The 27580-nt window shown below is 39.5% G+C and overlaps 1 protein-coding gene across 1 annotated transcript in view; it reads right to left on the bottom strand.

The window, feature by feature from the left end:
• SLC49A4 (solute carrier family 49 member 4) overlaps positions 1-27580 on the bottom strand; it is a 64556-nt gene that overhangs the window by 9446 nt on the left and 27530 nt on the right. The window contains exons 3-7 of the mRNA XM_080347115.1: positions 22829-23097; positions 16732-16861; positions 11636-11744; positions 10930-10997; positions 5905-6032 (exon numbers count right to left, since the gene is read on the bottom strand). Of these exons, the coding sequence (XP_080203241.1) occupies positions 5905-6032; positions 10930-10997; positions 11636-11744; positions 16732-16861; positions 22829-23097 (704 nt within the window). The remainder of the gene's footprint in view (positions 1-5904; positions 6033-10929; positions 10998-11635; positions 11745-16731; positions 16862-22828; positions 23098-27580) is intronic.

Here is a 27580-nt window from a genome sequence, read left to right as displayed (position 1 = left end):
CCATCATTAAATATATAACTACAGACCCCAACCCGAGCCTGAACGCAATTAATGGCAGGACCTCCACTGATGTAAACAGTTCTTATCAACCCATTGGCACGTACACTTTGGCTGATTTTAACAAAGAATATGAAGTATTACTATTTCTTTTTTGCAGATAACTTTACAAAAGAAACGTAGATACTCCAGAGCAGTATCAAGTGCTGGCAGGTGGTACAGTATCTTCTTCCAAAATCCTTTGCCAGAAACTCTTGAACTCTGTACATTCTGTAACAGTTCTCTTATACAAACCGAGCCAAGACTCCCAGAAACTTCATATGGATAAACAGGAACGTAAATACAACTGAACGCGTTCTCTTGGGTGCAACACACAATTGAAAGTGAAATCTACAGGGATCTAGTGCATTTTGTTATTGCCCATTAAAACAGCATCCCAAATGCCAAAATGAAAGTATAATGCCTCATGCGGATAGCTGTTTTGGTGACTTTAGCACTTGAGTTTCCCCACAAATTATCTAAACAATTCAAAGTTAGTTTCTATCAAACTCTCTAAACTTCCATATGATTTAATTCTTGCTATTGGTCATGGTAAGAATAGTCATGGAAGAAGTCCTCCTTAATTTGTCCATGAGAAATGTGACTCCCTCAAGGTAAGACAGTAATTTTTACTATAATTCACTTATAGGAACAAAAAACCTAAGAGAAGGATGTCCCTGTAGTGCAGTGCAATATGTTTCATTGCCTGGATTTCCATTCCAGCATGCACTGATCAAATTCTTATCAAATACTTATCTCATTATATAGTTATGAAAGTAACCAAAAATCTGATCAAACTGGATTTGTTCTATACATTTCCCAAGAGAAAAGCAAGTGGAACTTGCTTTGAAAGCAAAGCAATCACTTTGGAGAACTAAAAAGTGAAGAAATTACTGAGTAAGCCATGAGCCTCAAAAAAATAAAAAAGAGAGTGGGGTTGGAAACCATACTATATTTGAGGCTTGCTATCAATAGATATTTAAAACAGCCAGATTTATATATATTCGTCCCTGTAATGTTCTTCCCAAATGTCAAGAACTGTACACTATTTAACACTGGTTTTTAAAACTGTTTTAAAATAAACCCCTTAAATTAGTTCTTTAAGCACTATTGTATCTGTGCATTTATAGAAGCCTTCAGGAAGACAAATGTCATTATTCCCATCTTATGAGTGGGAAAAGCACAACAGGACTTGGGGTAATGATTTGCCGACAGCCACAATGAGGTTAATGCTGAAGCTACAAAAATAAATACTTTCAGGCCACTGTTTTATCCTCTGGGTCCCCCTGCCTTATACTTACCAAGCACACCTTGTATACAGTAAAGAAATTAAACTCAAAGGATAAAACAATCAGTATTGAGTAATTAACATCTCTCTTTTTCAATACTGTGCTTCGCAGATGATGGCAGGAGACAGATGTGTTTATAATGTTCAATCTGTGGAACCTGAAAATAAAGTGTAGGCTGCTTAACCTAAATATAATTACCAACTCCTGGAGTTGCCACCATATTCAGAGTATCTGCCGCGCAGCACTAGAAAAGATTTTTTAAAGCAACGTTTTGCTGAATATGCTGATAAATATGAGAATATTCTTGATATGCTAAGCTGAAAACATTCGAATCTGAGCTGTGAGCAACCAGCATTGCATATTAATTTTTGGAAAATGCTAGTATTTGTATCCAGGGATACTACCAGCAATACAAAGTGGAAAGATACTGAAACTGGCATTACGATGCCTTGCACAATTATTTTGGGTCAAAGTATCCCATTGTACATAAATTCACATAATGAAGTTCAGTACAAAGCAAACTAACAATGGACTTGGCACAGAGAAACAGATCAGCAGCTGCATTGGGAATTCAATGAAGAAAACTATTCTAACGCCTGATGTGTACATAAAATCGTCTTTGAAACTCGCTGGAAAATGCAAATAATACACATTAAAATTAAAATTTCTTAAAAGAAAATTCAAGCTTGCTTAAAATATAAAACGATTCCAGAATCAATGGATTTTCAGAGCTGTGATTAGCTGATGAGAGGTGTTTTAGACAGATGATATAGTAGCTGTGATGGCACTGTATCATTATTTTGCCTTGCTTTCTTTTTTTTCCCCACACTGGCAGTTATAGTTCATACACATGACTCTGAATATACTTTTTATAAAATCTTTTGGAGATACATTAAGAAGTCAGCAAACGACAGAAAACTTGTCTTGGCAGGAGTTAAAATGGAGCATATTATGATAATGAAAGAGCAATGTAGGCATTACACAAGACAAACAATGCTAAACAGCATCATTTAAAGAAAACACAAAGCAGTCATTGATTTTTAATATCTGCATTAAATGTCTCCATTTTAAGTAATTACATTTTGTAGGAAATATCTTTAAATGATGTTGTGCCTATTTACAAGGAATTAGGAGAGTATTATACTAACACGTGCAGGAAAAAACATTTTGCCATGACCATTTTTTCAAATACAGTTCCTCCCCCAATATTTAAACCAGATCTCACTCCAAAGAATTCTGATTAAAAGACGGAGGGTGGTTTGTTTCTATTTTATAAACAAACCTTTAGAGACTTTCTTCCCTTCCCTTTGGGGTGAATAACTGCCCAAACTCTCATCTTTTTAGCATTTCAAAAGCTTGCTTCCATGCATACGCACCCACCTGACTGCTCACTCTGGAGACCAGGTGGGAGCCAGGCAGAGCATTTCAGAAGAGAAGAAGGAGCACATATGCCATACAATGTCCACATGCTAAAGCAAAATACTAGTTTTGGACCTGGAGAAACGACTGGCAAGGTCTGTCTACGGATGCAAACTTGATTCATGGATCAAGAAGCTGGCAGGTGAGATGAAGAGGTTGACAAGGTTCTCTAACCAGCCTTCATCTCTAGGGTGAAGCCTGCCTTAACACCGAGCCAGTACCAAGACTCCCATGAGGTATTCTCCTACCTCATCAAAACGACTGTTCTGTCCAGCAGCCCATCAGGTCATGTGGATATTTCAGTAGTTTCCAGGTATTGCTGAAGATGGCAATGCTTATGGTTTTGTAGGGTTCAAGAGAACAATGCCAGAGGCAGGGCAAGAGAGGAGGGGGAGGCCCCTCATGGCATGGGAGCTAGATGGTTGGAAGGGAAAATCTCCTTGCAAGATCAAATGTACAACCCCACAAGTTTCCACAACCCTAAGTGCTCTGCCTCAGCAGCTGAGTATTGTTGAAAGTGTGGACTGAGATCCAACACTGGCTCCGTAGCACTGACAAGCCTAACATTTGAGCTCTTTGCCACAGGAGAGGAACAAGTTGAGGACTGTCCTCACCTTTTGGCAACATCAAACCCCATTGGCCACAATAACACAACAACCTCTGCTTTGCAGCAGCTATTCAGTGATGCCTGCAAAGTAGCTCCAAGATACAAAGCGTTCCATGGACCTCTACTACAAAAACAAACAAACCAACCCCAAACAAAACCACAATGATGGCTGCATTTGTTCCACACATCTTCCAGCTCTACAAAAAACACACAGAGGGCAACTACCTGGAGGTCCATACCTGGAGGTCCACTGTCAGCACTGAGCATGCAGTGATTTCCACCTTAACCAGCCACCTCAAATCACTTTACCGAAGCTGCCAGCCCGTGGCCTGCATCTGACCTCATACATTTATACTCTAATATACTCTATATCTCAAACTTTTAATTAAAAGAATAAAAAAAAAGTTCATCCAAATCAATTCAAATGTACCGTTTCTCCCAATTACTGTGGAATGCAGAGGTTATCATCATATTGCATCATTACATTGAGGAATAATCTAGCATGAAGTCCTATAAATTAGCTTAAATAGCTTGTGTGTTTTCATCCATACGAGCATATTTCATAAAGATATAGCACTGCTTTTCTGTGCACAAGTTTCTAAATTGAACAGGCACATTACATCTATCTATATGAACTTTTAATGAGAAAAGGCTGATATGAAGCCCCCTCCGCCTACCGATGAAATTTAAACATTATGACACAGAAGAAAAAAGAGATCTTATTTGGTAGCAGCACATTAGGCCCTGATGCTTTAGATTGCTTTTTTTGAGGAATGCATCATATTGCTGGCATTTCTATCCAAAACAAGCTTGTGTTTTATAAAACAGAGTCCAACATTTACAGTGACATATATAAGAACAGCACAGATAGAAAACTCCAAAATATAATTTACAACTGAATCTAAGGAATCATCCATTTTAAAAGAAATGATAACTGTATGAAAAGAACAACCCAACCCCTAGATTTTTATCAAAGGATATTGGTTTAGGATACTTTATATCAAACCCCAAATACCTTAGGTACTTTTCTGTCCTGACAGTAGATCACCTTTCCCAAAAACCCACATGCTATAAACAAGTAAGGATTCGTCTAGAATCCATGTTGCACGCTGAGTTCTTTAGAAAACATAAAATAAAGTCAGACACAGAGCTCCATCAGTTTTGTTTTGGATCACTGGTGAGTGCATATATAATGACTTTCACCTTGTGAAACCTCACCACTTCATTCTTATGCATAGACTTGAAGGGACATTTATGTGTTTGGCTTGTTGCATTAATTCAGAGGATAGAGTTACTGTAAAAATTTACATTACTGCAGGCTTGCAGTGATGAAGAAGGCAAGCACAAGAAATAAGTTTTTGTTGCATTTATTTCAGATTTGATGGAAAAGGAAAGTGTAGTCATTTGGTATGACAATAGCCACCACGAAATTTGATTTGTTTGTTGATTAAATTTTCTTTAAGCAGATTTTTTTAAGTTGAAATTTCAAGATAAATCACAAATCTGACCTATCCATCCAGATGGTGTTCCTCCTGAACTGATCATGTATTTCAATTTGCTGTACCCACTTTAGTTTATAGTTGTGGCATATGCAATGCACCAAGGGCACTTACTGAAACTCAAAGTTAATTTGAGTAAACCAGTATTTTATATACTACTCTCCACACCAAACTGTTTATTAAGAACAGGGAAAAAAAACAATTTTCATTTCTCCTATAATGCACAAACTTGCTTATAACAAAGATGGTTCTGTATTTAAGATGGATTTACAGAATTCTTTAATGAAAATATTTTTTAAAGCCTTGATGGCTTATTTTTACTGTAACTCATTACTCTGTTGAAGGTCTTGGTATCACGGGTGGGTCAGTCCTCTGGTGCAGATAGCAGGGTGAAGGGCAGATTTTTAAGAACTAAGCGGTGCTAATTTTCAGCTAATGGTAGAGCTTGCTGGCAGCTTCAGCAGATCCCTGAGTGTGGAGTGTTTCCCCCACTCATGTCAACAGCTTCTTCTCATCTTTTGAAGACACAGACTGAGTTAAGTTTGGGCTGGAAGAGTTCCCTGAACCTGCATGCAGGTGCAATAAAGAGGAGAGCACAGCACAGGGACAGATTTTGACGGCTGAAAACACTACAGGTCACTTTGGCTTGAACTGCACCACGTCTTTCCAATAATTAATGTAAGCTTCAAGCCTTAAATTCTGAGACAGGTCACTGTTTCTTATACGCAACACTACTCCCATTCATCTGATTTTTCTTGGTTTATTTCTTGCCTCTCCTATTTCAAAACACTCAAATCAGAAAATCATTCAGTCCCCAAATCAATTTCAAATGTATATTCTGTGTTCTTAATATTGGGTTTTGTAGTTTTTAATCTTCTTATGAAGTTATTCAAAGCTGGTAAAGACATTTCAGATTCAAGAGGTTTTCTAAACCTTTTTTTTCTGTCTTGATAAACTACTGCATTACTAAAGATACCAAACCAGGATATAAGGTAGTTGACTTAGGACTGCAAATATTTGCCTGCAATAGCAATTATAAATCATAGGAATTTACCTGTGGTTAAAGGCAGATGAGTGACAGTAGTTAGACAGGTGAGAGTGAACCAGGTCGATGCTAATGTTGCTCCAGATAAAAGCAGCAGCAGTATAAACTTTAGCATGCCCCTGATAAAATCTGCAAACCTAAAATAAAAACACAGATCAGAACAGTACAAATGCTGATTTTCATATTATTTAAATGTGATGCTTGACAATTAATTCAGTATATCCTATTAAACTTTTTGGAGACTATAAAAACAATTTAAAAACCATTTCTCATTTTAAGAGATAGGAAAAAGGTGTTTTTATAGCGGGCTGATATTTCCAGCTGTCAAGCTGAAGAGGCATAGAATTTTTAGCTGTCAGAAAATAGCAACCAAACCAGAACAATTCTCAAGGCATCAATTGAAAACACTTGGTATACAGGAAGGGTTGTTTTTTCCTTCTGCATTTGTTGGACACACCATCACACCACTACTTACATCGCTGTTTTGTCAGCGTTTGCCAGTCTCCCTTGGCAGACACGCTGCTCAATTAGCATGTGAGGAGGCTGCTGCATTTCATTCAGGACACAGTTAAGTGTCAAGATTCATTCCTGTGGGAAATGACAGAACGCGGAACACCAGAATCCCTAGACAGAAGATGACAGGGAACAGGTTCTGAACCCTTGGATGCCTTGGCAATGGAGCTCTGGGTGGCTTAGGCAAAGGAGGAATTCTGCACGGGGGGTCACTGCTGGTGGCTGGTTTGGGTTGAAACGTTTCAGAAAGCAAGAGCTCAGTGCCCCTCCTCTCCTCAAGCCCCACGGTGGGGCTGGGGGAGGACAGCCCCACCAGCCCTTGGGCACTCTGGCTGTTACACAGAGGGAAATACGGTCTTTATAGCACCTGATGGTACAATTGCTTTTTCATCTTTTTTTATTTTTTTTTCTTTCAAGGAGACACAATGCTTTGGGCAGTGCTCACATGGCACAATTACCAGTGCAACTGCTCTTTTCAAAAGGGATTTCAGCACAGCTACTAAAAAAGATGTATTAGAAAAGGCAGTGTCATTTATCTACTAGTAATTTTCTATAATTTCCTGCTTCGATGACGTGATTTTAGGCCAGATGGGTTAGGTATGTATGTCTAAAGAATGTCTTCTGCCCTCATAGCCTACTACCTCGATTAGGCAGCACGATCCATCTAGGCTGGTCCATGACGAAATCTGTCCCATCTGTTCAGCAAACTGCCTTCTCTCCCCTTACAAACATCACCTTACAGGCAGATACCACACAGCTTACTTGATGAAACAGATAATGCTACCGACATTTTAAGAACTAGGAAGCCTCGCTCTACACATACACCATAGGAGATGTACAAGTAATCCAATAAAAAAAATAAATAAAACCCCCACTTCTTTCCTCTTATTTGGATTCTCCCTGTACTTCAATTCCACATTGAATTTAGCAGCAAGTAACTCAATAAGCAGTAGAGGAAGACCAATGCTGCATATAATCTTAAAAGTTTATGACTGCAGTGTTCAAGTGGCTTATGCATTAATCTCTAACAGTCAGAGGTTAGCTGCTACTGTTGTTTTTTTTTCTGACAATCCACATCTAGCAATCAGGATCACCTCTTTTCAGTGGTTTGCCAGTTTCTTTAATTATTCTTTGGGATCACTGGGGTCAAAATCAGCAATTTTAAAAGCTTCTCAGAAGCATCTCAAAATACAAACTTTTCGCTCCTTCCACAGAGAGTCTCCACTTTGCTTGCTGGCAAACATCACTATCCCTCTCCTTACAGGCAAGAGCAGTTATGTATATTCCATCTAATGGAACAGTGTGAGAAATACCAGCATTCAGAGAGGAAGGGACCTCTAGGGGGTCTCCCATCTCTCTCCTACCACCAGGGATACGTGGGGATGGGAGGATGATCCACAACTAAATCATCCAAGATAGTTAAGTGGTGCAAATATCTACCTTTATTGAGCAGCTGCAACTCTCTTTGACACAAAGACCCTGGTTTGGGTGTCAGTTGTAGCAGTGCACTCCAAGGAGTTCTTCGATATCACAGGACTCCAGAAGGGTCAAATAGAAACTTAAAGGGTTATCCAGCTACTGATTTCAGCCAGCAACAGAAATAATGGGGAAAAATAACACAGCAAACTAGCCTGAACTTGGTAATCGAGGGACTACCACTTCTTGTCTGGTTACAGGAGAATAAAGAAAACTGTATATCTAGTCAACTCTTCAGAATACTTGTTTCAATCAAAAAAATGAGAGAAATCATTTTTATCCTCTGACCCCAGTATCTGCTTTCAAAACCCTCCATTCTGTCTAAATCCTTCTTCATCATCTAGCATGCAAAGGGATGTCTGCAGCTGCTAAAAAAGCAGGCACACTGGGAGAGAAGGTGTACACCTACCCAGACACGGACCTCTGAGCCTACTGCTGCTCGCAGCCTCCTGCAGCCCCGCAAATCCAGCCCCAGGCTGGATCCTACAGTTAAAATCACCAACCCGTGTTGCTGACAACACTGGCTGTTGCTAAGGAAATTATCACCATGTCATAAAGTTTCAACATTTTGACTATGCTGCAGGTTAAAAGCAGGAAGAAAAATGGAGCTGTGGAGGACAAAACCTCAGAAATATCTATGATCATTAGCAAATGTGGCAAAAAAAAAAAAAATCTGAGAAAAGGGAATGGATTTATGTTTCCATGCAATGATATGAAATGCTGCTCTTTGACACTGCTTTTCCTCAAACCAGTACCATTTGAAAGCTGTCAGCAAAGGGTACAGCACCTGCCAGCTGCCCAAAATAGCCTAGGCTTTTCAATTATAAAAATGCATCACACAAATTAGCTAAACATACATAAGTTCATAGTGATTGGGATATCAGTGGGTGGACAGCAGGAGGATTTATGTATTGTGCTGAGGAAAACTTGCACCATTTTGAAAATGAGATAGAGAAACAAATTTCCAAACTGAGCATTACTTTAAATATAGATGATTTAACACGTACTCTGATGTGCAGGACCAAATGGTCCAGAGCAAGGCTCAGGTTGTTACAGTTCTAAATGGTAGAATCTGCATTGACAAAAACTGAAGGAGCAAATTCCTAAATTGCACCTATTTTGCTTTGATAAATTAGCAGAAAAAAATACCAGTAAGAAAACCAAACCAAAAACAAACAGCTTCTTGAGAGATGGTTAAGGGAGAGAGTTGCTTGCTTGGCAAATCACAGTTCTGACACTGAAATACATCAACTTGTCAGCTTTGACAAGAATCATTACTTAATTTTCCTAATTACAACTTTCAGCAGATTACAGTCAGACTCGTCATTGATTCATCCCTACACAGATAAATGCTGAATAGGCCTAGGAGGGAGAGTCATCCATCAGGAGTGACAAATCACCTCCTCCCTCCCTTTCTGTATGCAAACCCTCCCGTTTGAACTGAGCATTGCCCAAGTTAGAAAGACATATTTGGAGATGGACTGTTGGTATTTTTTTAATTTACTCAAAAGCAAGGCTCCGAATGCTACAAAATACTGGTATTCAACAAGGTTTTAAATCCATTTTGAAGCAGTTAAAGAGCCTGTCAGCATTTCCTGAAACTGAACCTAGGCATCACACTAAATAAATTCATCTACCATAAAGGTTGAGATTTGCGTGTTGGCATTGAGTCAGCAGATTCTCTCCTAACAAAGTTAAGCGAGCTGCTAAGGGTGCCCCCCTACTATTGCAATGTTGCAAATATATCAGAGATTAACTCATGATGGAAAAGATCAGACTGGTAGACTACCTGCTTCAGCATGCAACCTGCTACAGCATCCCTCTCATTTACAGTAGCTGGTTTTAAACACCTATTTCTCTTGAAGAGAAAACCTCATTTCTGAGCTTAGCTAATCAAAAGCAACTCTTTTTAGAGGAAACCAGGGTGTAAACTTTGTTTCAACAGATTAAGTCCTTCGGCCTGCATCTGGAGCAGAGGGAGGGAAGTGTTTGTTCCTTTTCCCTAGGTCAGGAGTTTTCTCCTCTCCCTCTGCCGCAGTTGCTAAGCAGCCTGCAAAACGTCAGGATGAGAAACCTCACATCTCTTAATGCATCGTGTACTCTGATGATGCAGAGCAAGTGAAATAAAAGAGAGCTGCAGTTTCTGTCCTAAAAAGACGCCTCTCTGGGTCCACAGTCCCACAGTGACCGCAACGATGACAGACCCCAGCACTTGCGCTAAGCTTGTTGCAGAGCTGGAGTCTGAAGAGTTGGACACAGAGAACCCAGGATGGCACTTAGATGTCCCAATGCAAGGGGAACATGCAACTGGTTTTAATAAATTTTATAAACTCACTGCTCGAGTGCCTCCTAAAAGACCTTCTCCTTCCTTCACCTATTTTTTTTTTTAAAGGGAACCTCAATGAAAAGAAAGCAGCATCCTTTTGGATGGGCATTCCTTGCTTTCCTGGTCCCCTTATCATCAGCATTCATGATGACCAGAGAGAGCTGTGTCTGGTTATATAAAATGTGTAGGTACTGCCCATGGCAGAGTAACTTAAAATAGGCTATATTGGAATCCAGAAATCTGGCCAAAATGGGCCCAGGCTAATCTGTCTGTGGAGGAATATAACATTATTGTGGGCAGGCTGCCTGTGCTACATTCCAAATATTCCTTTGGGAATCAATATGTCCAAAAGTGTTGATGGAAGGAGACAGACACTAATTTTCTCAATGCTTTCCAAATGTGCTACAATGGATTCTCTCTGCTACCAGCCAGTTGAATTCACAAGAACTGTGTTTAAAAGCAGCATACAGGAAGCTCTGGTCAGGACTAACTTGCTGAATTGAGCCACACACATGTGAAATTCTCAACCCCCAGTGACCACTAGCATGGAATATATGGAATAATCATTGCTTTAAAAGAAACACATCATAACCCCAGAACTATGCTTTTTCCATATCAAGTATCTACAAGACGAGAGAAAACAAGTTATGTTATTAAGAAGATCAGCTAAATGACAATCACAGTTAAGGAAATGGAAAAGGACATGTAATTATTCCTACCTTGCCATTGCTATGCCAACAACACAACCTCCAACTATAGACCAAAATCCAATCCAGCCTGCATCTACCTGACAAGAAAAAAACAACAACAAAACATATAGAAATGTGTTAAAGTCGAGAAAATAAGATGATAAGATGTTCCTTTCAAAAAAAAAAAAAAAGGTGTGCAGGATCTGCAAACTGCTGCCAACAGCTCCTGACACCAATTTGAAGTGCATGAATTTTTCTAGGATATTCAAAAGGAAATAAATTCACTACAAGAAAGTATGGCTAAGTAGCCCATGCCCTGAATGTGACCTCTCTTTATAGAATCTGAGTCATGTCCTCCGGATTTTTATATTAATAATACTCTGTATCAAAAGCTTAGAATCCTCTTCTCCCCACTTCATCTTTTCCACCCAGTAAATATTATTTTCTTTTACTAGAGGTGCAGCAGCCAACAATACTCCTGTTTGTTTACCTGCCTCTTCCTTCTTGTTGAAAAGTGTGTACCGTTCTGAGAATACGCATCGTTGGTGGAAAGGCAGCAGTGAGAATCGTGGCAGTTTGGGATGCCAAAGCTACAGATTATTTTGTTTAAAATTTCAGGAGAAAAGCACTCTGTATGTACTAATATTATAAAAACCTGATAAAATTGTGTGCTTGTACAAAATAAAAACATGCCACTTACGAAGCAGCTGCTGATTATCAGCCAGGAGATACTTACTTGGCTTACATGAACTGGCGTTAATATCAAATCCAGAACACCAGACCAGCCAGAGAAAACACCCAATGGTATAGCGTAGGCTAAAGCAATCATCAAGAATCGGAAATTGCTGTTGAAGACAAAACATATGCAATTAGCTGCAGCTTATATACTAAAATTCCACTAAGATTAGCTACTAGAGTTAATGACACCCTAGAATTTGTATTTTGCCCATTGAGAAAAATAGCACAGATCTGAAGGAGAACTGAGCAAGGAAAACCAAGACAGGCATTTGGCCATGTCACCGAAATTCTAGTGGCCGAGATGTTACTGCCTTAGCACTGGGATAATAAAAAAGTTGGTGTCTCCACATAGTTCAAAGATTTTTGTAACGTGCTGGGCTCATATGTTTATCATTTCCACAAGCAATTCTTCTGCATTTGCATGGGCAACCTACTTCGCCTAAATGCATCTTAGGAACAATAATAAAATCAGACATTCCTATTTTTTGAACTGTACTTTTATAAACAAAACAAACAAAAAAACAACACCAAAATTGGTTCAGTTCTCTTCATTTTGGTGAAAGGAGGGGTGAGCTCTGGGAATGAGATGGGTATGGTTGCAAGAGTGGGAAATTTTGATAGTTTGAACTGTCAAAAAACAGACACAAGTATAATATTCTGCTCAAAATAGTTAATGCATTTGTTTTTCCCTCCCAATTAAAATTATTCAACCTTTAGTATTCAGTGAAGACGAAGCAGTCAAAGCTGTATCGTCATCTCCATTGTACACAGCTAAACAGGAGTTGGCAGACAAATACCACTACCAATTTCTCCCACTCACCCACCAAAACCAAAACCAAATGCGAAATCTTTGCTAAGAGACATCCAACTTTTCCTTGAAAATCTTTCGATTTGGGAATAAAACCAGAAAATACACTTTGGACTCTGCAACACCAATATTTTAAAGTTAAGAGATTTCATTGTGATTCCAAGGCTACCCCACAGGATATCTGCATAACCACAAAACGTGGCTCCCCCCCATTCCCAAACAATTTATAAAAAATTGATCCGGATCAGTGCCAGTTCTTTGGCATGTAGCAGCAATTTGATAGCACATAGTCATGAAAGCCAAGAGGTAGGGAAAGAGCTTCAAATACTCTCCAAAACACTCAGAGGTTTGCAGCTTTCACTGTTGTACTCCCCTAGAAAATCCATGCACAGCACACCAGCCAGTGTTTTTTTGCACTGTTCTTTTTCACACATCCTCTTCTTGAATAACACATTTCTATCACATGAACATATCCTTCTCTTTCAATATCTTCCATGTCAGATTTATTTTTTAATGCAAAGAAAAACAACTTCCAAACTTTCAGCTCTTGCACACACTGCTTGTATTTCTCTGAATGCTAAAGCATTTGCTGTCTTCCTGACATTTTTTCCTACTTTAATATTATCATACTCTTATCCTAGTCTATCTTATATCAACTTGGCATCTTAAGGCAAGCTTTCTGCTGCTATTTGATATTATTAATGTAAAAGCTAATTCAGCTTCTGGAGAATAAAATAAAAAGGGTGGTTTTTATGGACATGCCCTTTTTGCATGGACATTATGTTGCCATGTCACAGACTGCAAAAGGGAACAAGTCTGAATGCACTCTTCCAGAATAACACTTGCTTGATATTCAAAATCTTTGGCTCTCTGACCCTCACCTTCACTAAAGAGCTACTTTTGGTGGGATCCCACATGGGACAGCTGCTCTGTGCCATGTCCAACTTCTAGTCCCAGTACTAGAGAACCAGCCATGTCACGACATCCTGCAGTGACAGAGGCTGCTCCAGAATAAAGTGACCAAGAGAAAGTTGCATGGCAGTGACAAAACAGCACCGATCATCAGATGCCACTCTGTCCCCTTGTCCAGCAATAACTAGCATTGGCTACATTAAGTGCTAAAGCTATTTGAAACATACATCTCAAGTAGCGGCTCCGCTTTTCATTGCTCCAGTCACTTGTATTTGTTTTTGCAATTTTGCAGTTGCTCCACTGGAAATAGAAAAACCCACACTGTTTTCCATCATATCAGCCCTTATGACAGGACATCAGCATCAGTCTCTGGTAAACCATTCTGCTGGAATACAAATTGGCTTTTTCTTCTGATTTTTCAGAAAGCTACAAAGTGCCACCAAAATCCATGAGACAGGCTGGTTCAGAGGGGAGCCCCGTCAAAGTCAGGCGTCATGGTTCAGAATGACTTTGACAGCGTCTGTTAACATCAGGCACATTTTGAGCAGCTTCCATCGCTGGATGGTGATGTCATATTGAAGTTTCATTAAAGAAATAATGATGCACAAATACCCTATTACAAAATTTCAAAATTGCTTACATAGTCCCTTGAAAATATAAAAGGCACATAACCAGCTAAAAGCATCTAATTACTTAAAAAATCACTACATGTTTTCTTAACGCAGATTTAAAGAATTACCAACTATTTACTTGTCTCAGAATTTGTGGCATATTCTGAAATAGGAATGAAAATTAAAAGCCACATTTGCTTCACCCAAGAAACTGAGAACGGGCACCATACTTTTTCTAACGGAAATTCAAACTGCACATGTCACAGTGAGTGATAGACTGTTAAAAGATTTGGGCTTAGCTCCCAAACCATGACTAATCTGCCATCTCCCACGGCAGGCTGAGAGAGTTGCTATCAGGAGATAACCAGAGATCAGCTAATCGTTACAATCTGTCAGAAGCAGGAATCCTCCGAATCAGAAGGAAGAACCAGGTTTCTAAGCAAGTCGAAAAAAAACAGCCTACAGGGAATGGTTGACCCTAAGAAGATATTTATAATGTGACTCTGCAAGAAGCAGCTCATGAAGACGACTGCTCAAGGACCCAAAGGCACGAAGGAGTGTGGGAGCTGCAAGGATGCAATAGATCCCCTTGGCATCCAAGGAAAAAGGTCAATGACTTCAATGGTAAAGTTATGCTGTGCGGCTTTATTTTGAAGTAATAAAACTTCAGCCTGGGGGAGAGAAGAGGGAAATGAAGAACATCTCAATTCTCATTAGTGTTTTTTGGTGCCGAGTCGGGTCAGCCCGTCAGCTCACACACATCCTAAATGCCTTACACACAGTTCTCATACCAGAGCTTAAGCCTGCAATGAAGGGGTAATCATGATTTCCTGGTGCTCGTCAGCTGATTACCTTCAGTCTACACCATTAAGTCAAAAGAAAGACTCTCTGTGCCAAGAATTATGAAGTCTAGATTAGGCAGGCAACAGATCTTAGAAGCCTAACGAACCAGATGATGGATCTCTCTTGAAGCACGGCAGATACCATTTTCTTTCATAAAGCCCCCTTGCTTGATGGATTGTTGCTGAAAGGCTCCTCAAGATAAGTGGGTTTAATGATGAACTGTTGATTGTTTCATGCACAGAGGAATGAAGAAGTGCCTTTGATACGGGCTTGCATGGAAGAATGCATAAAGGCCAGAGGGAAGGGAGATATAATGATCTACCTAACTGCATTTTAAAAAACCTCTTGGTTCTTGGAGACACTATAAACTATACTTATTATTTAAGTGTCCAGTTTGTTTTCTTAACTTTCATTGATGCTTGATAGTAAGACAGCTTTGCTGTTTACCTCCTGACCTTACCAGTATCTCAGGTTCACTGTTTACAACACTTTGAACAAGCAATCTGATGGTTATAAAGCTCCCAAATGAAGTACTGTCAACAGAAATTTTGTATTTCACCTGCGGAGCCAGTTGCTGTTTGGATTTCTGTTCGACAGCAACATTTTTACAATACAGCCCTCAGGCAGGGGCTCACCACACACCAGCTTGGGTGTGTAACAACATTATTGCATGTGTCAAGAGTCCTTATGGGAGTTGCGATTTTTTAGTATCCTGAACAGGTCACTTTGCCGACTAACCAGCCACCTGTATTCACACCTCCCAACAGCCAGCCTGCTCCAGGATGAGCACACAGGATTAAGCATCTTGCCAACTATTTACTGCAACTCAACTATATAACTGCAATAAATGTCTCCAAAAACAACAGAAAAAAACCCCATTGACAACAAGGGATGAGTTGTTTTTGCTGGCTCTAAATACACTTTTAGAAAGTACAGCTCACAATAGGTCTGTAATAACCAAATGCCTAAAGCTCCACAATTATCACGTTTCAAGCAGCCCTTTGTACGCAGATCCAGCTCCTATCACTACATCACCAAGAAACAATTACAGCAAGAGTAACCGCATGATAGGAGCAGTTCTTCTTTGTCCCAGAAAGTTCATCTGTGCAGCATCATGTACAGGGCACAGCCCTTCACAATTATTCACCATTAATGCTAGAGTCACTTCAGCTGTTCCTCTGAGACCAGATTCCCCTTCCACAGACAAGCTACAAACACTGAGGGGGACGGGACTGTGTCTTACCAAAAGAACTCAAGTGGGGGAAGTTGCAAAGCTGGAGATGTCACTTTCTTTATATATGTATTTTTTTTTTTAAATACAAAGATCTAAAGGAAACTCACCTTTGAACCTGTCCATAAACCCATCTGGAGACACTTCTCCTTTCTCCACTTCATATTTTAACATACAATTAATGTGATTTAATAGATTGCATAATAGTCTCAGCTAGTCCATTCATTGCTCCCATGGCTGATTGAAAGCAGCTGGATACTCCTTTGATAAGCAAACCCCAAATTCATTCCAATAAAATAAGCATGGAAGCTAATAAGCAGCTTATTAGCTACGCCCAGTGTTGTTAACTGTTATCTTACACCTAGCAGTACACACACTGTGAACACTCTTGTACAACCTGATGTAACAGAAGCATTGCATAAGAAAAGCCACGCTAACAGGATGACTAAAGCAGTGTTAGTTCTGAAGGACTCTGGTGTGAAGGCTTGAGATACACCCAACGATTTAAAATTCAATGTCTGCTTTTTAGCAGTTAGCATCCTTTTATGTCTCAGCATTAATATTTAATTTGATTTTGCTTAAAAGCACTACAAACCAACTTGTTTGTTAAATGAGAAGATTAAAGCACACTTGGTGTTATTTATTTAGGTGCTGATCTGCTTTGAAGTGGAAACCCAGTGAGGACCTACCTTAAGAGCCTGCAGAAGCTCCTCCTGTAGCTGAGCCGCTGACTCGCCGCAGCCACGCTGGGCGGGAATGGAGGTCGTGAGGGGAAGTAGGCCAGCGCTGCGGAAAATATCAGGGAAACCATTCCAAATTCTAAACAAGAGGGCAAAGGAGAACAAAACCGAGAACAGATGTTAGCATTGAAAGCCTTGTTTCAGCACAGCATTGTTATCAGCCCGCCTCTGATACATAAATCCCACCACGAGTGCTTTACTGATCTCAACAACAGAACTCCATAACTTAAAGAAGAATTTATTTTTTCCTCCCCAAGCAAGATTTCAATTTGAGATGGAGAATCAATGAGATGGAGAAATACTGGCAGTCCATCCAGTGAAAGGAGCTGCAGAGCAATGGGCTCACACATGGGAACTCAGTGCAGCAAACTGAAAGCTTCTGTTTTTTCTCTTTAAAGAGAACTGCATTGTGAAAATCTGGCCATCTTTCCTTGTGATGGAAGTAACGCAGTTCAGGTAACAGCGTGCTAGAGACTTTAAACAGATGGGACTGGGGAAGCCCCAGGGCATGGAAAGACAATGACTTGGCGCACAGGATGATCAGAGGGCTGGAGCTCCTCTCCTGTGACACAGACTGAGAAAGTTGGGATTGTTCAATGTGGAGAAGAGAAGGTTCCAGGGAGACCTTACAGCAGCCTCCCAGTACCTAAAGGGGACCTACGAGAAAGCTGGAGAGGGACTTTTTACAAGGGCATGTAGTGACAGGACAAGGGGTAATGGCTTTGTACTGAAAGAAGGGAGATTTAGATTAGATATAAGGAAGAAATTCTTCGCCATGAGGGTGGTGAGGCACTGGAACAGGCTGCCCAGAGAAGCTGCGGATGCCCCATCCCTGGAAGCGTTCAAAGTCACGTTGGATGGGGCTTTGAGTGACCTGGTCTAGAGGAAGGTGTCCCTCCTCATGGCAGGGGGGTTGGAACTAGATGAGCTTTAAGGTCGCTTCCAACACAAACTATTCTATGAAGGCAAACAAAAGGTCAAGCAAGGCAGCACCTCTGACACAAACAGTATTACATGGCAACAGAATATAAAGAGAAAAGTGTAGTAGTAGCCATGGCTCAGGAATAGAAAGAGCATTGGTAATAGGGAGAAAAATGAAAGCATGCAGCTGTTTGCAGATGTTCCTCTTGTTCAGCAGCAGGTATTCTAGATCTTTGAAAAATTTCACAGCAGAAATTTGGACCTGGATCTGCAAAGCGATGAGCACTTCACAGAAAATACTAAGTAAGCCCCCTGATCTGACATTCTGAGGATAAACAACTCTACCCACAGTCAGTCTAATTAATTTGTTTTACAGGCCTTTTACAATGTATATCATGTTCTCCACAGTCCCCAATCCCAATATTTCTCCTATCCCCTTTGAAAACAAGATTCTTTGCTGCTGGAGAGAAAAATGTATAGCTGAAGTGTGTTATCTTAAAAGAACCTGTGATCTTATAACAAAGAAGTGCTCACTGACACCACAAATAAATTCCAGCAGAGCTGGATACTCGATTACGTTCATTTTCTTTTTTCTTCTCTTTTTTAATAAATCAAGATGAACATGGCACTTTGCCAGCTCTTCTGCTAAACCAGAAGAAAATAAATTCAGGAAACTGAAAAGTAAATAACACTTGGAGTCTAAAAGGATCAGCTGAAGATGGGGAAGGAAATGAATGCTCCCGTTTGGTATATGGAAAAAAATGTCTACACTAAGTTTCTTTTGAAGGCATACTGGGAATGTGACAATACCATTCTTCATGATCAAATACTAAAGGATCCATTTTGAATTATGTAGTGTCTCTTTCTTGCTGGGGTTTAATTGCTTGTTCAAGCGTTAAGGGCACTTCAACTAGACCTTCTCACTGTATCTCCTCTGTTCTGCAGAAAACAGATTCATTCCTATCTTCGTATACATTGTTTTTGAGACCATGAGCATAGAATAAAGAACCAGCTGTAACTGATCGTCCCAGATCTAAGAAAGGGATGAGATGCTCTATCACTGCAGGATGATACTGGACAGGGATGCAAGGCTTGCCAAAAGCCGTTTATTCCCTTCTCCTGCATCTAGGCCTACATACAGGTTTACAAGTATACATATGTACATGCATACACACACTTTAATCACGTATTACAGGGAGATTTCAGACTGCAGACAGGCATAGCCAACAAGAATGTGACCACAAAAACCCATAATAGGCTTTATCCAAGGTGCTTATTATTTCACTTAATTATACTTCATTATACTGCAGTGCTGTAAGGGGAAAGCTAGGTCTTTCTCTAAAGAATGTAAGACATGTTCATAACTTTTTTTAAATCACGGTAATATTTTATAGCAGGTGCCTATCTGGGGCCTCTTCCACAGGTCTCCTCAAGATTCCTGCTAGTCAAATTGCTGCAGTAGGAGCAGTATAGCAACACTTTTTTGTTTTTTAATTATTACATTTAGCATGCAGTCCTTGTAGTACCTTCTTGCAACTCTTTAATGTTTCCCAGTGTTATACTTTCCAGGCTAACAAATTTGCCTCGCAAGCATGGCCCTCATGCATAAAAGAGCGGAATTCACTTTGGAAACTAAAGCAGCTGCCTCTATTGAAAAGTATAAGTCTTTCATGCCATCCTAGCTTTGTGTATCACACTTGCACCTCTATCAAAAGTCTAGATGCTGCCAAATACATCTGACTTCTTACATGCTGCATTCCTCCCCAAGTAGGAAACCCAAACCTTTATCTCCATCGGCATTTACTTTACCAGACTATATAAATACATTCCCAGGACAAGTTATAGATTTTAAGTAGGGAGTAAAAGTAAGTAAAAGAGAAAAGGTAAGAAACAGGTCAATATTGAGACAGAGGGAGCTAAAGCCACAAAAGAGGAGCTCTTCCACAGGAGATATCAGCTTTTCAACAGTGCAATGGATGCAGCAAAGTACTTGGAATTGGGCAAGTGAGCATGAATTAGTGTGCAGAAAGACAGTTCTGTATATCTCTTGCTGAGGAGTGAATCTGGAATGCCTCAGTAAAGCAATCTGAATACCATGCCACAGTGACCTGTGGACATCAATGTGGAAAGATACCTGCATCTTTACCTAGGAAGCATGCACCCTCATGCCCAGGTAAGCCCCAAACAGAAAAAACTGGGTTTTAGAGGCACAAGCCTCCTCGATACAAAGTATTTTTCCTTCTGATAGGCTACTCATAGTACAAAAACCTACCCAAACCCAGAAACCCTCCTCCCCATCTTGTCCCAAAATGTAAAGAGGCAATGAGGGCATTTTACACATACACACTTAAAAAAAAAATAAAAATAAAAAGAATGATTTCACATTGATATTTAGGAAAGCACATGGCTAAAAGCTCTGGCTGCAGTGCACAATAATTCAAGCTTCCTTATGCGGTTCAGGTAATACAATTCAATCCCAATTTGCTATATCTGTACTATTTCAGCTGTGAACCCAAATGTGCAGAGACACAGATGACACAGAAAGAGGCTGTGGTAATTCAGCTGAGCTCTTAGTCCATGTTTGAGATAAAGGAACAGCAATTTATTAAAACACAGAAGAGAGTGGAGTTAACTGAGCAATTTCAGAATGGGTTTATAAGCAATTGCTTCGTAATCATGTTTGAGGTTAAGTCCTTGGAAAATTAGCACACTCTTGGCATGCTACTGATCCCAAGTTAGCAATTCACATCATTGCCGTCTTTTAAAAGTCATCACCTGACTTTTGGAGGCTGCTTATCTAAAGCTACCTCACACAAAAACAACAAGCTCCACCACAAACACAACTCCTTTAGGAGTTAGCAGAGTGCTTATCCCATAGAACTGGCTTTCCCACAGCATCTGAAAGGAGATGTCATACCAAGCCTGAGAACTTGCTAAAGGAGTGGGGAAGTGGGACACCTGGATCCAACTCCTTGTTCTGCCACATTCTGTAACACCTTTACTAGTAACCCGTGAAGCCAATTTGAGCTTCATTTGAGCTTCATTCTCTGCTCAGCTGATTAAGGGGACAAACGATACCCTAGCACTCCTATCGGTTATGTTTTGGTCCACAGGAGAACAGAGCTGTACAACTACCCCGAGGCAGGGACCCAGCTTCTACATCCAGGGAAACAGGGCTGAGGTGAGACAGGACAAACCCCAGGAGGGATTCTAAGCAACCTCCTCTTTGACAGTTCCTACCAATTTAAAACCAGTTGGACATTTTGCCACCATCACCGTGATTCAACGCAGGCCAGCAAGGTTCAGGAACCAGCTCCTTTTCATTGTCTGAAGAACAAAATGGGTTGTAGCTCCTGAAAGAATGCACCCCATACAACACAACTACAACTGCAGGTGTGCAATGAAACTCATCGCTGTTCAAAGCACTTTGAAATATTAAGTAAAAACTACAGATGGAAGCTGAAGAGCTGCTGTAGGATCATCTTACGCTGGGACCAATCCCAAACAGATCTACAGGATGATCCCAAACCGGTGCTGGCTCAGAAAGGCAGCAAGAGCTGTGCTGAGACACAGGGCAGGCAAGACAGAGCTCAGAACCTTGGTGGCCAGGAAGATCGATCACAGTTTCTGAAGAAAATACTTAGGAAAACCTCCCAGAAGAGAACAGATGAGCAAGTGAATCTCATGGGCTGCTGAAAGCTACATTTCTCATGCTACCACACCCAAAACAGTGGTTTTAGGCACAAAACTGTACTTCCTTTAGGCAGATGAATTCTTCTCCCTCCATGGAAAATCTGCAGAGGGAGAGCTGCTCTTATTGCTGTTTTTTTCCTTCCCTTATGTATCTCTCCTCTGGACAAAAGCTGACTTGCCTTCATTTCTCCTTTCACACTGGCTGTTTTCATCTGCCATAAGATTTTCAGAGCCTAACATAACACTTCTGAAAAATGCCTTGACCAACCCCAAATTTCCTTGTTGTTCCAAACCATTTGAATGCAGTAAAAAGTAGATTACTTAAAAATACTTCCTGAAATAGTGATCCAACTTCTACCACACTTTCTTTAAGATGAACAGTAAAGTGGTCCTCACCCAACAGGAGCATTAACTTGACAAAATTTCCATAAAAATAATGTCCAGGAATCAATGATCACAAACAGCTCACTCAGTTCCATAAACCTGCCTATAAACTACACACTATATATAATTTAAGACTTCTGGAACACTTAGGGCTAACTCCTGGCTGAATTTCAGAGGCTTCAGTTTTAAGGGGAGAAAAACACAACCGAATGTGCAACCGCCATGACACTGTAAAGTTCAGCTGCTCTCAGTGCTATGTCAATTTATGGTCACTAAGAATCAGACTGTAGACTTCTAAGACACTTAACCAACTTTTTCTCTAAAGCTTGCTGATAATTTTAATAAGTGACACAAAGAGCCACAGAAGTCACTGCATGAAAAAGAATGAGGACATGAAATCTAAGTTATATCAGATGAATTTTATATCAGTGTTTTTTTCCACTAAGCTTCATTGAAAATGCTCACCACATAGCAATTATGTGGTTTTAGTTAAAAACAAAATCTAGTGGGTTTCAATTTCAGTGTTACATTCTTAAATACTAATGATCTAATCACATTTGAAAGGCATATGCAAGTCATAAATTGAGGCTGATTGAACGCAGGAAAGAATTTCACTCTGAAAGACTACTGGACTTCCATCCTTACAGAAACAACAGAAAACAAACCCCAACCTGTCATGGACACCTTTTTTTTTTTTTTAATGAAAATTCAAGATGCAAAAACCAGTTTGGAAGCCCAGGGAAAGCACAGGCTCTCCTAAGATCAGCTGATACAAACAACTGAAACACTTCATTTGGAATCAATCTGTGCAAAAGGTCATTTTAAAATCTTTCCTACACAAAAGGGAAAAAAAAACATTAACCCTTCTGATGGTACAACATTTTACCACTTCATTACTTTCCATGTCAGCAGCTGTTTTCTGTGCCGACCAGCCACTAGAGGGTAGTGGTTCACAAGTACCAAACACACACACGAAAGTATGTAAATTTAGTATAATTTTTTTTCTTTTTAAAAGAATTATACATATATATATATTTTTAAGCCACACCTGCATACAGCACAGCCTCAATGCGGTCCTTGATGTGCTCTGTGTTGCTCTGTGATGCCAGCGGGAGGTGAGATGTTGTGTTAGGAGATGGCACTACGAGAGGTCCCACTAGGAAGGCGCCAGCAGCGCCCAGGTAACTGAGCAGCGACGCAATGGCTGTTGCTGTGGCACGTTCATCGGGAGAAAACCACGTTGTGGAAAGAAATGGTGCCGCATTCATCACAGTTGGCCCCGCCAAGCCATTTAGCAGCTGCCCTCCGTGAATCAGCCTGGAACAGAGATGAGCAACCATAGTCATTTGGATGACAATTGCTTGGCCCCCCCCACCCCTTTTTTTTTTTTAAATTAAAAGAGCATGTAAGATATTGAGTGCTGGAGATGGAGTGACTGCACAAAGAAATGAAAGTCCTGTGCAAATAAAGGATATTCTATATACTAAAAGAAGCCCAATTAGACTGAGTTGAAGAATCCAGAGCTCCTCTGTTCTCATTACCTCAGATAAATGGAGAAGCAAATGTTCTCTTCAAAGCAGGAAAGGAGAGGGAATTAAAAGGACTTTCTTTGCAGAAAAAAAGGTATCATGATAGGATATAAAAGTACAAAAGGTGTCGTAGAAGGAAAGCCTGAAATTACAAACATCTTAAACCTGACCCCTTGTCTGCATGAATTCCAACAGAATATTTAATTTAGTTATGGCAGATCCAAAACTGAAACATTTCAGCAAAACACTCTGCATATTTTTTCACTGCATTATTTATTTTTATTTACACACTCAGCTGAGCTCTGTGTGCCTACAGATGAGGAGGCCGGGCTGTTGAGGTTTCCAAGAGAATCATCTTCTCCAGCAATCTGGCCATTCTCAACACACTGTTGAGTCAGCTGAGCAAACCCAGATTTTTCTCGTTTTTCACACTCATTGGGATTTAACAGATAAGACTGGTGACAGAACAGAGATAATACTTCCAAGCACTCAAGTCTCTAAAAACTTTGGCTTAATATTAGTACAATGAACACATACAGAAAGGACTTTTTGAAGGCTCTTCTACATGTGGAACTCAGCCAGAAACCTTCCACTTTGACTTTTCCAAAATGTGATCAGCCGTGAAAGGCAAAACCATTTTGGAATTTATATGAAAACCTCATGTTTAAAAAAGAGCTATCGAGTCAAACACAACATTGCAACCCTCCAAGGCAGACCTATCCATTGTACAATAAAATGGGAGCAGATGATATTTTCAAATTGGTGGTGGTTTTCTAAGCATAGCAGGAACTCGCTGTTATTGCTGCAAGACTTGAGTTGTCAGACACAAAAAGCTACGGCCTGAAAATGGGGAAAGATAAGCTAGCATTTAGGCAATGTTTCAAGCCACAAATGGTTGAATGATACACAGTGTAGTAGTAGTTTTTTAAGGCACATAAAGGAATTAAATATGCAAAAGAAATGCTGACAGACTCTTTATCAAATTAACAAGCTAGCTTTCAACAAAAAAGAATAGATGCTACTGATTTTCAGTGGATTAGAAATCAAATGTTTAAACCAAGTTTATAAAAATATACAGAAGAAAAGAAAAAGCTATTACATATCATCTGAAAGAAACACTTTCTGAGCTGAGACAGAAGTAATATCCACTCTTAAATATAAGCAACTGCTACTTTTTCTTTTTTTCAAAGTTCACATAGTGAGGATAGATTTCATTACTATTTGCTCATGATACGCTTCAGATGGACATGACCTAGGCCTGGTCAGACCTTTATAATGTTTGTTAAACTGGGCCCCCCCCCAATAAAACAAAATGATTTTTTTAAAAAAGAAATAAAAAGCAATATCTAAATAATGCTCTGGTATACGTTTCTGGAGGAGATCCTACATGAATCCCTATGGTTGCTCTCCAAGTCATCGTACTTTGGACAAACCAAGGTAACTTCGCATACTTCGGTATTTTCGCTCTACTTATCTCACTACAATAAGTTATTCGCAAACTTATCCTAAACTGTTCCAATGGATTTGCAAATCTATGCTGTATCCCTCAAACCACCTGCATTTCAGTAGCAAATGAGGTAACAATTGAAACATTTTAAAATGTTATTTTAGTATTTCCTCTTGATCTAGAGTGAATTTAATACTTAAATTGTGGGTCTGTTATCATGTTCTAGGAAAAGTGCATTACCACAAAATAACCTTTATAGCCATACTAACACTTCATTTATCCTACTATGATAATATTGTTTTAATTCAAGTGTGCCTACTCTATTGTAATCCTAAGGGCAAATAAAACTCACTAAAATCAGAAAAAAGTACAATAGTTCTGCAGCACTTATGGGCATGTAGGTGCCTCATCTGGTAGAAGAAGAAAGGTTGTTTTAAGAAAAACTAAACCAAACAAATTACTGAACAAAAAACTCAATTTATATATTGTGACAATCATACACACTCTTCTCATGTACTTAAGCTTTAGATTTCCATTATGTCTATCAAACTCCACCATCTGAGTAAAGGTCTACAACTGACCTCTATAGTCAAGGGAAAAATAGATGTTAATTTTACTTTACAGATCCAAAGGGAGACAGTAGTACTTTCATCCAGAACTTTAAATCTACATTACTTTTCTGTCTGAGTTTTTTTCCCAAAGAAAGAGACAATTTTTGTCTGACCATAGGTCTCCTCTGTCGGTGTCCTCCTGCCTGCTCACTCCCCTGCCTTGCCCTGCCTGTTCCAATGGATTTGCCTTTCCATCTACTGTTTTGGCATTTATCAAGCTCGACATTATCATCCAAGGTAAAGCATCTCTTTATAATGCTTAATTTTTCAAATCAAACATATTGCGGTTAATAAACACTATTTTGAGACTAAATTGCCACAGATATACAGAGTACTACCTCAAATGCCTCTATATATGATAACAGTCTAAATCTTATTTTATCTGGTGTTCAATATTGGCTTGAATTAAGCTACTTTTTCCTGAGGAAAAGATTATTTGCATTGTTCCTCTGCACATCCTTCAATCATTTCCCTGGAGAGACAGGGACGAGAGATTCAAATCACGATTCGGTGCATTTACAAAGCTGCTGCTCCAGGAAATGCGTGTAGCAGACGCTCCATCTGACAGAGAAATATGAACACAACAGTTCTGGTGGCTTTTTGCTATTTGTTACAAACTCTTATCATCATCATGCTAGCTTTTGCTCTCACAGACCACAGGAGTCTCCCCTTGTACACCATCAGTGCTAAAAATTGCTCCAACACCAAGAGACATTTGTTTCTGTTACTCCCCGATTTTCTTGTTTCTGCTGCCGAAAAGGTGCAAAGAGCAACTGCATTTTTTCCCTGTGACAATTTCAGTTTCATTCTGCACAACAAGATTTCTCTTCCCTGCGAAAAGGGCTAACAGAACTTTAGCACAGGACTCTACCCAGATGGGAAAGTATTTTTCAGACTTATTACACTAACAGGGCAATTTTCATCTGGTATTTAACCAGCTCTGCTCTATTTTCAGAGGCATGATTTTTATAATCATGATCTACTTATTTTCAGGTATCAAAAAGTAGAAAGTTATTGCATTCAAATAATAGGAAATAACACAAGAGTAGAAGGCTTTTTAATCACAATCACAAAAGAGAAAACTGGACAAAATGACACCAGAAATTCATCCCTGACTTACAAAATAATTGATGACTTTCTAGCTTAAAGCAAAAGTGGGGAAATAAACATCTACTCAAAATATCTTGTTTCTAACCGTTCCAGAAGGCAGGTCAGGAACTCATTTTGAAATTTCAAGGTTTTTGCACACCTGACCTCCGCACTAATGAATTTGTGTGTTCTGTCAAACTTGGAGATGAACACGAGCCCTTTACCAAAAAAATACATAAAAATTATTTGAGGACTGGTAGTAAATGCCAGCGTGAAATATCATGTGCCAGAGCATCACAGTAGTGGATAACTTATACATTTACATTATGGATATACCTATCTATATATATTAAAAAAATAATACACAGAGGTATATATATACACACCCCACTGCTTTGCACAAAATAAAAGTCACATTTCTTCCCAAACTGGCCTCTGAATTGCAAAAAGATAAAACAATGGATGGTTCAAATGCAGCAACAGAAAAGAAAAACTCTTTTTGTACTATATTGTCACCTCTTTTCCAAATTTTTGTCAAGCCACATTATAAATAACTTAAATTATGTGGTTTTCATCACTTCCCTGAAAGAATATATTATATGAGTATTAAGAAGTAACACGGTTATACCTGCTTTATTCACTCCCTGCTGTCACTGCTGCAATATCCTAACAGGCAACAACAACAACAAAGTAAGGCTATAAATGCTGAAATTACAATATCCCTGAGCAAACGGGTATGAAAAAAAAATTATACAGAAAAAAGGCTTTAGTGATTGATGATAATACTGTATAGTTAGGATGGGAAAGAGCTTCCATTTGCAGTCAGCTTTATTTATCTTTTTCTCCGTGTACAAGTTGAAACTTTTCATGCATGGTCACAGTCCCGTCAGGTATTGGATTTGTTAAGCTATTAAAAAGCTCTGTGTTACATAAACACTTTTTCTGTGTTAAAAACCCAGACATTTAATGTATCTACCACAGTATATCTCATGCCTAGACTTAGGAACATTTTACGTCAAAGAAAATCTCATTCCTTTCTGTACTCAGACAGGAAAACAAAGGCAATGGTAGAGGGAAAACGACTTACTCAAGAAATTACTTCTAATACAATGGATTTAACACTA

This window comes from Nesoenas mayeri (genome assembly GCF_963082525.1).
Source record: "Nesoenas mayeri genome assembly, chromosome: 6".
NCBI classification, from domain to species: Eukaryota; Metazoa; Chordata; class Aves; order Columbiformes; family Columbidae; genus Nesoenas; species Nesoenas mayeri.
Note: the sequence above shows the minus strand (reverse complement) of the source record. Positions and strands in the feature narration are given on the sequence as shown.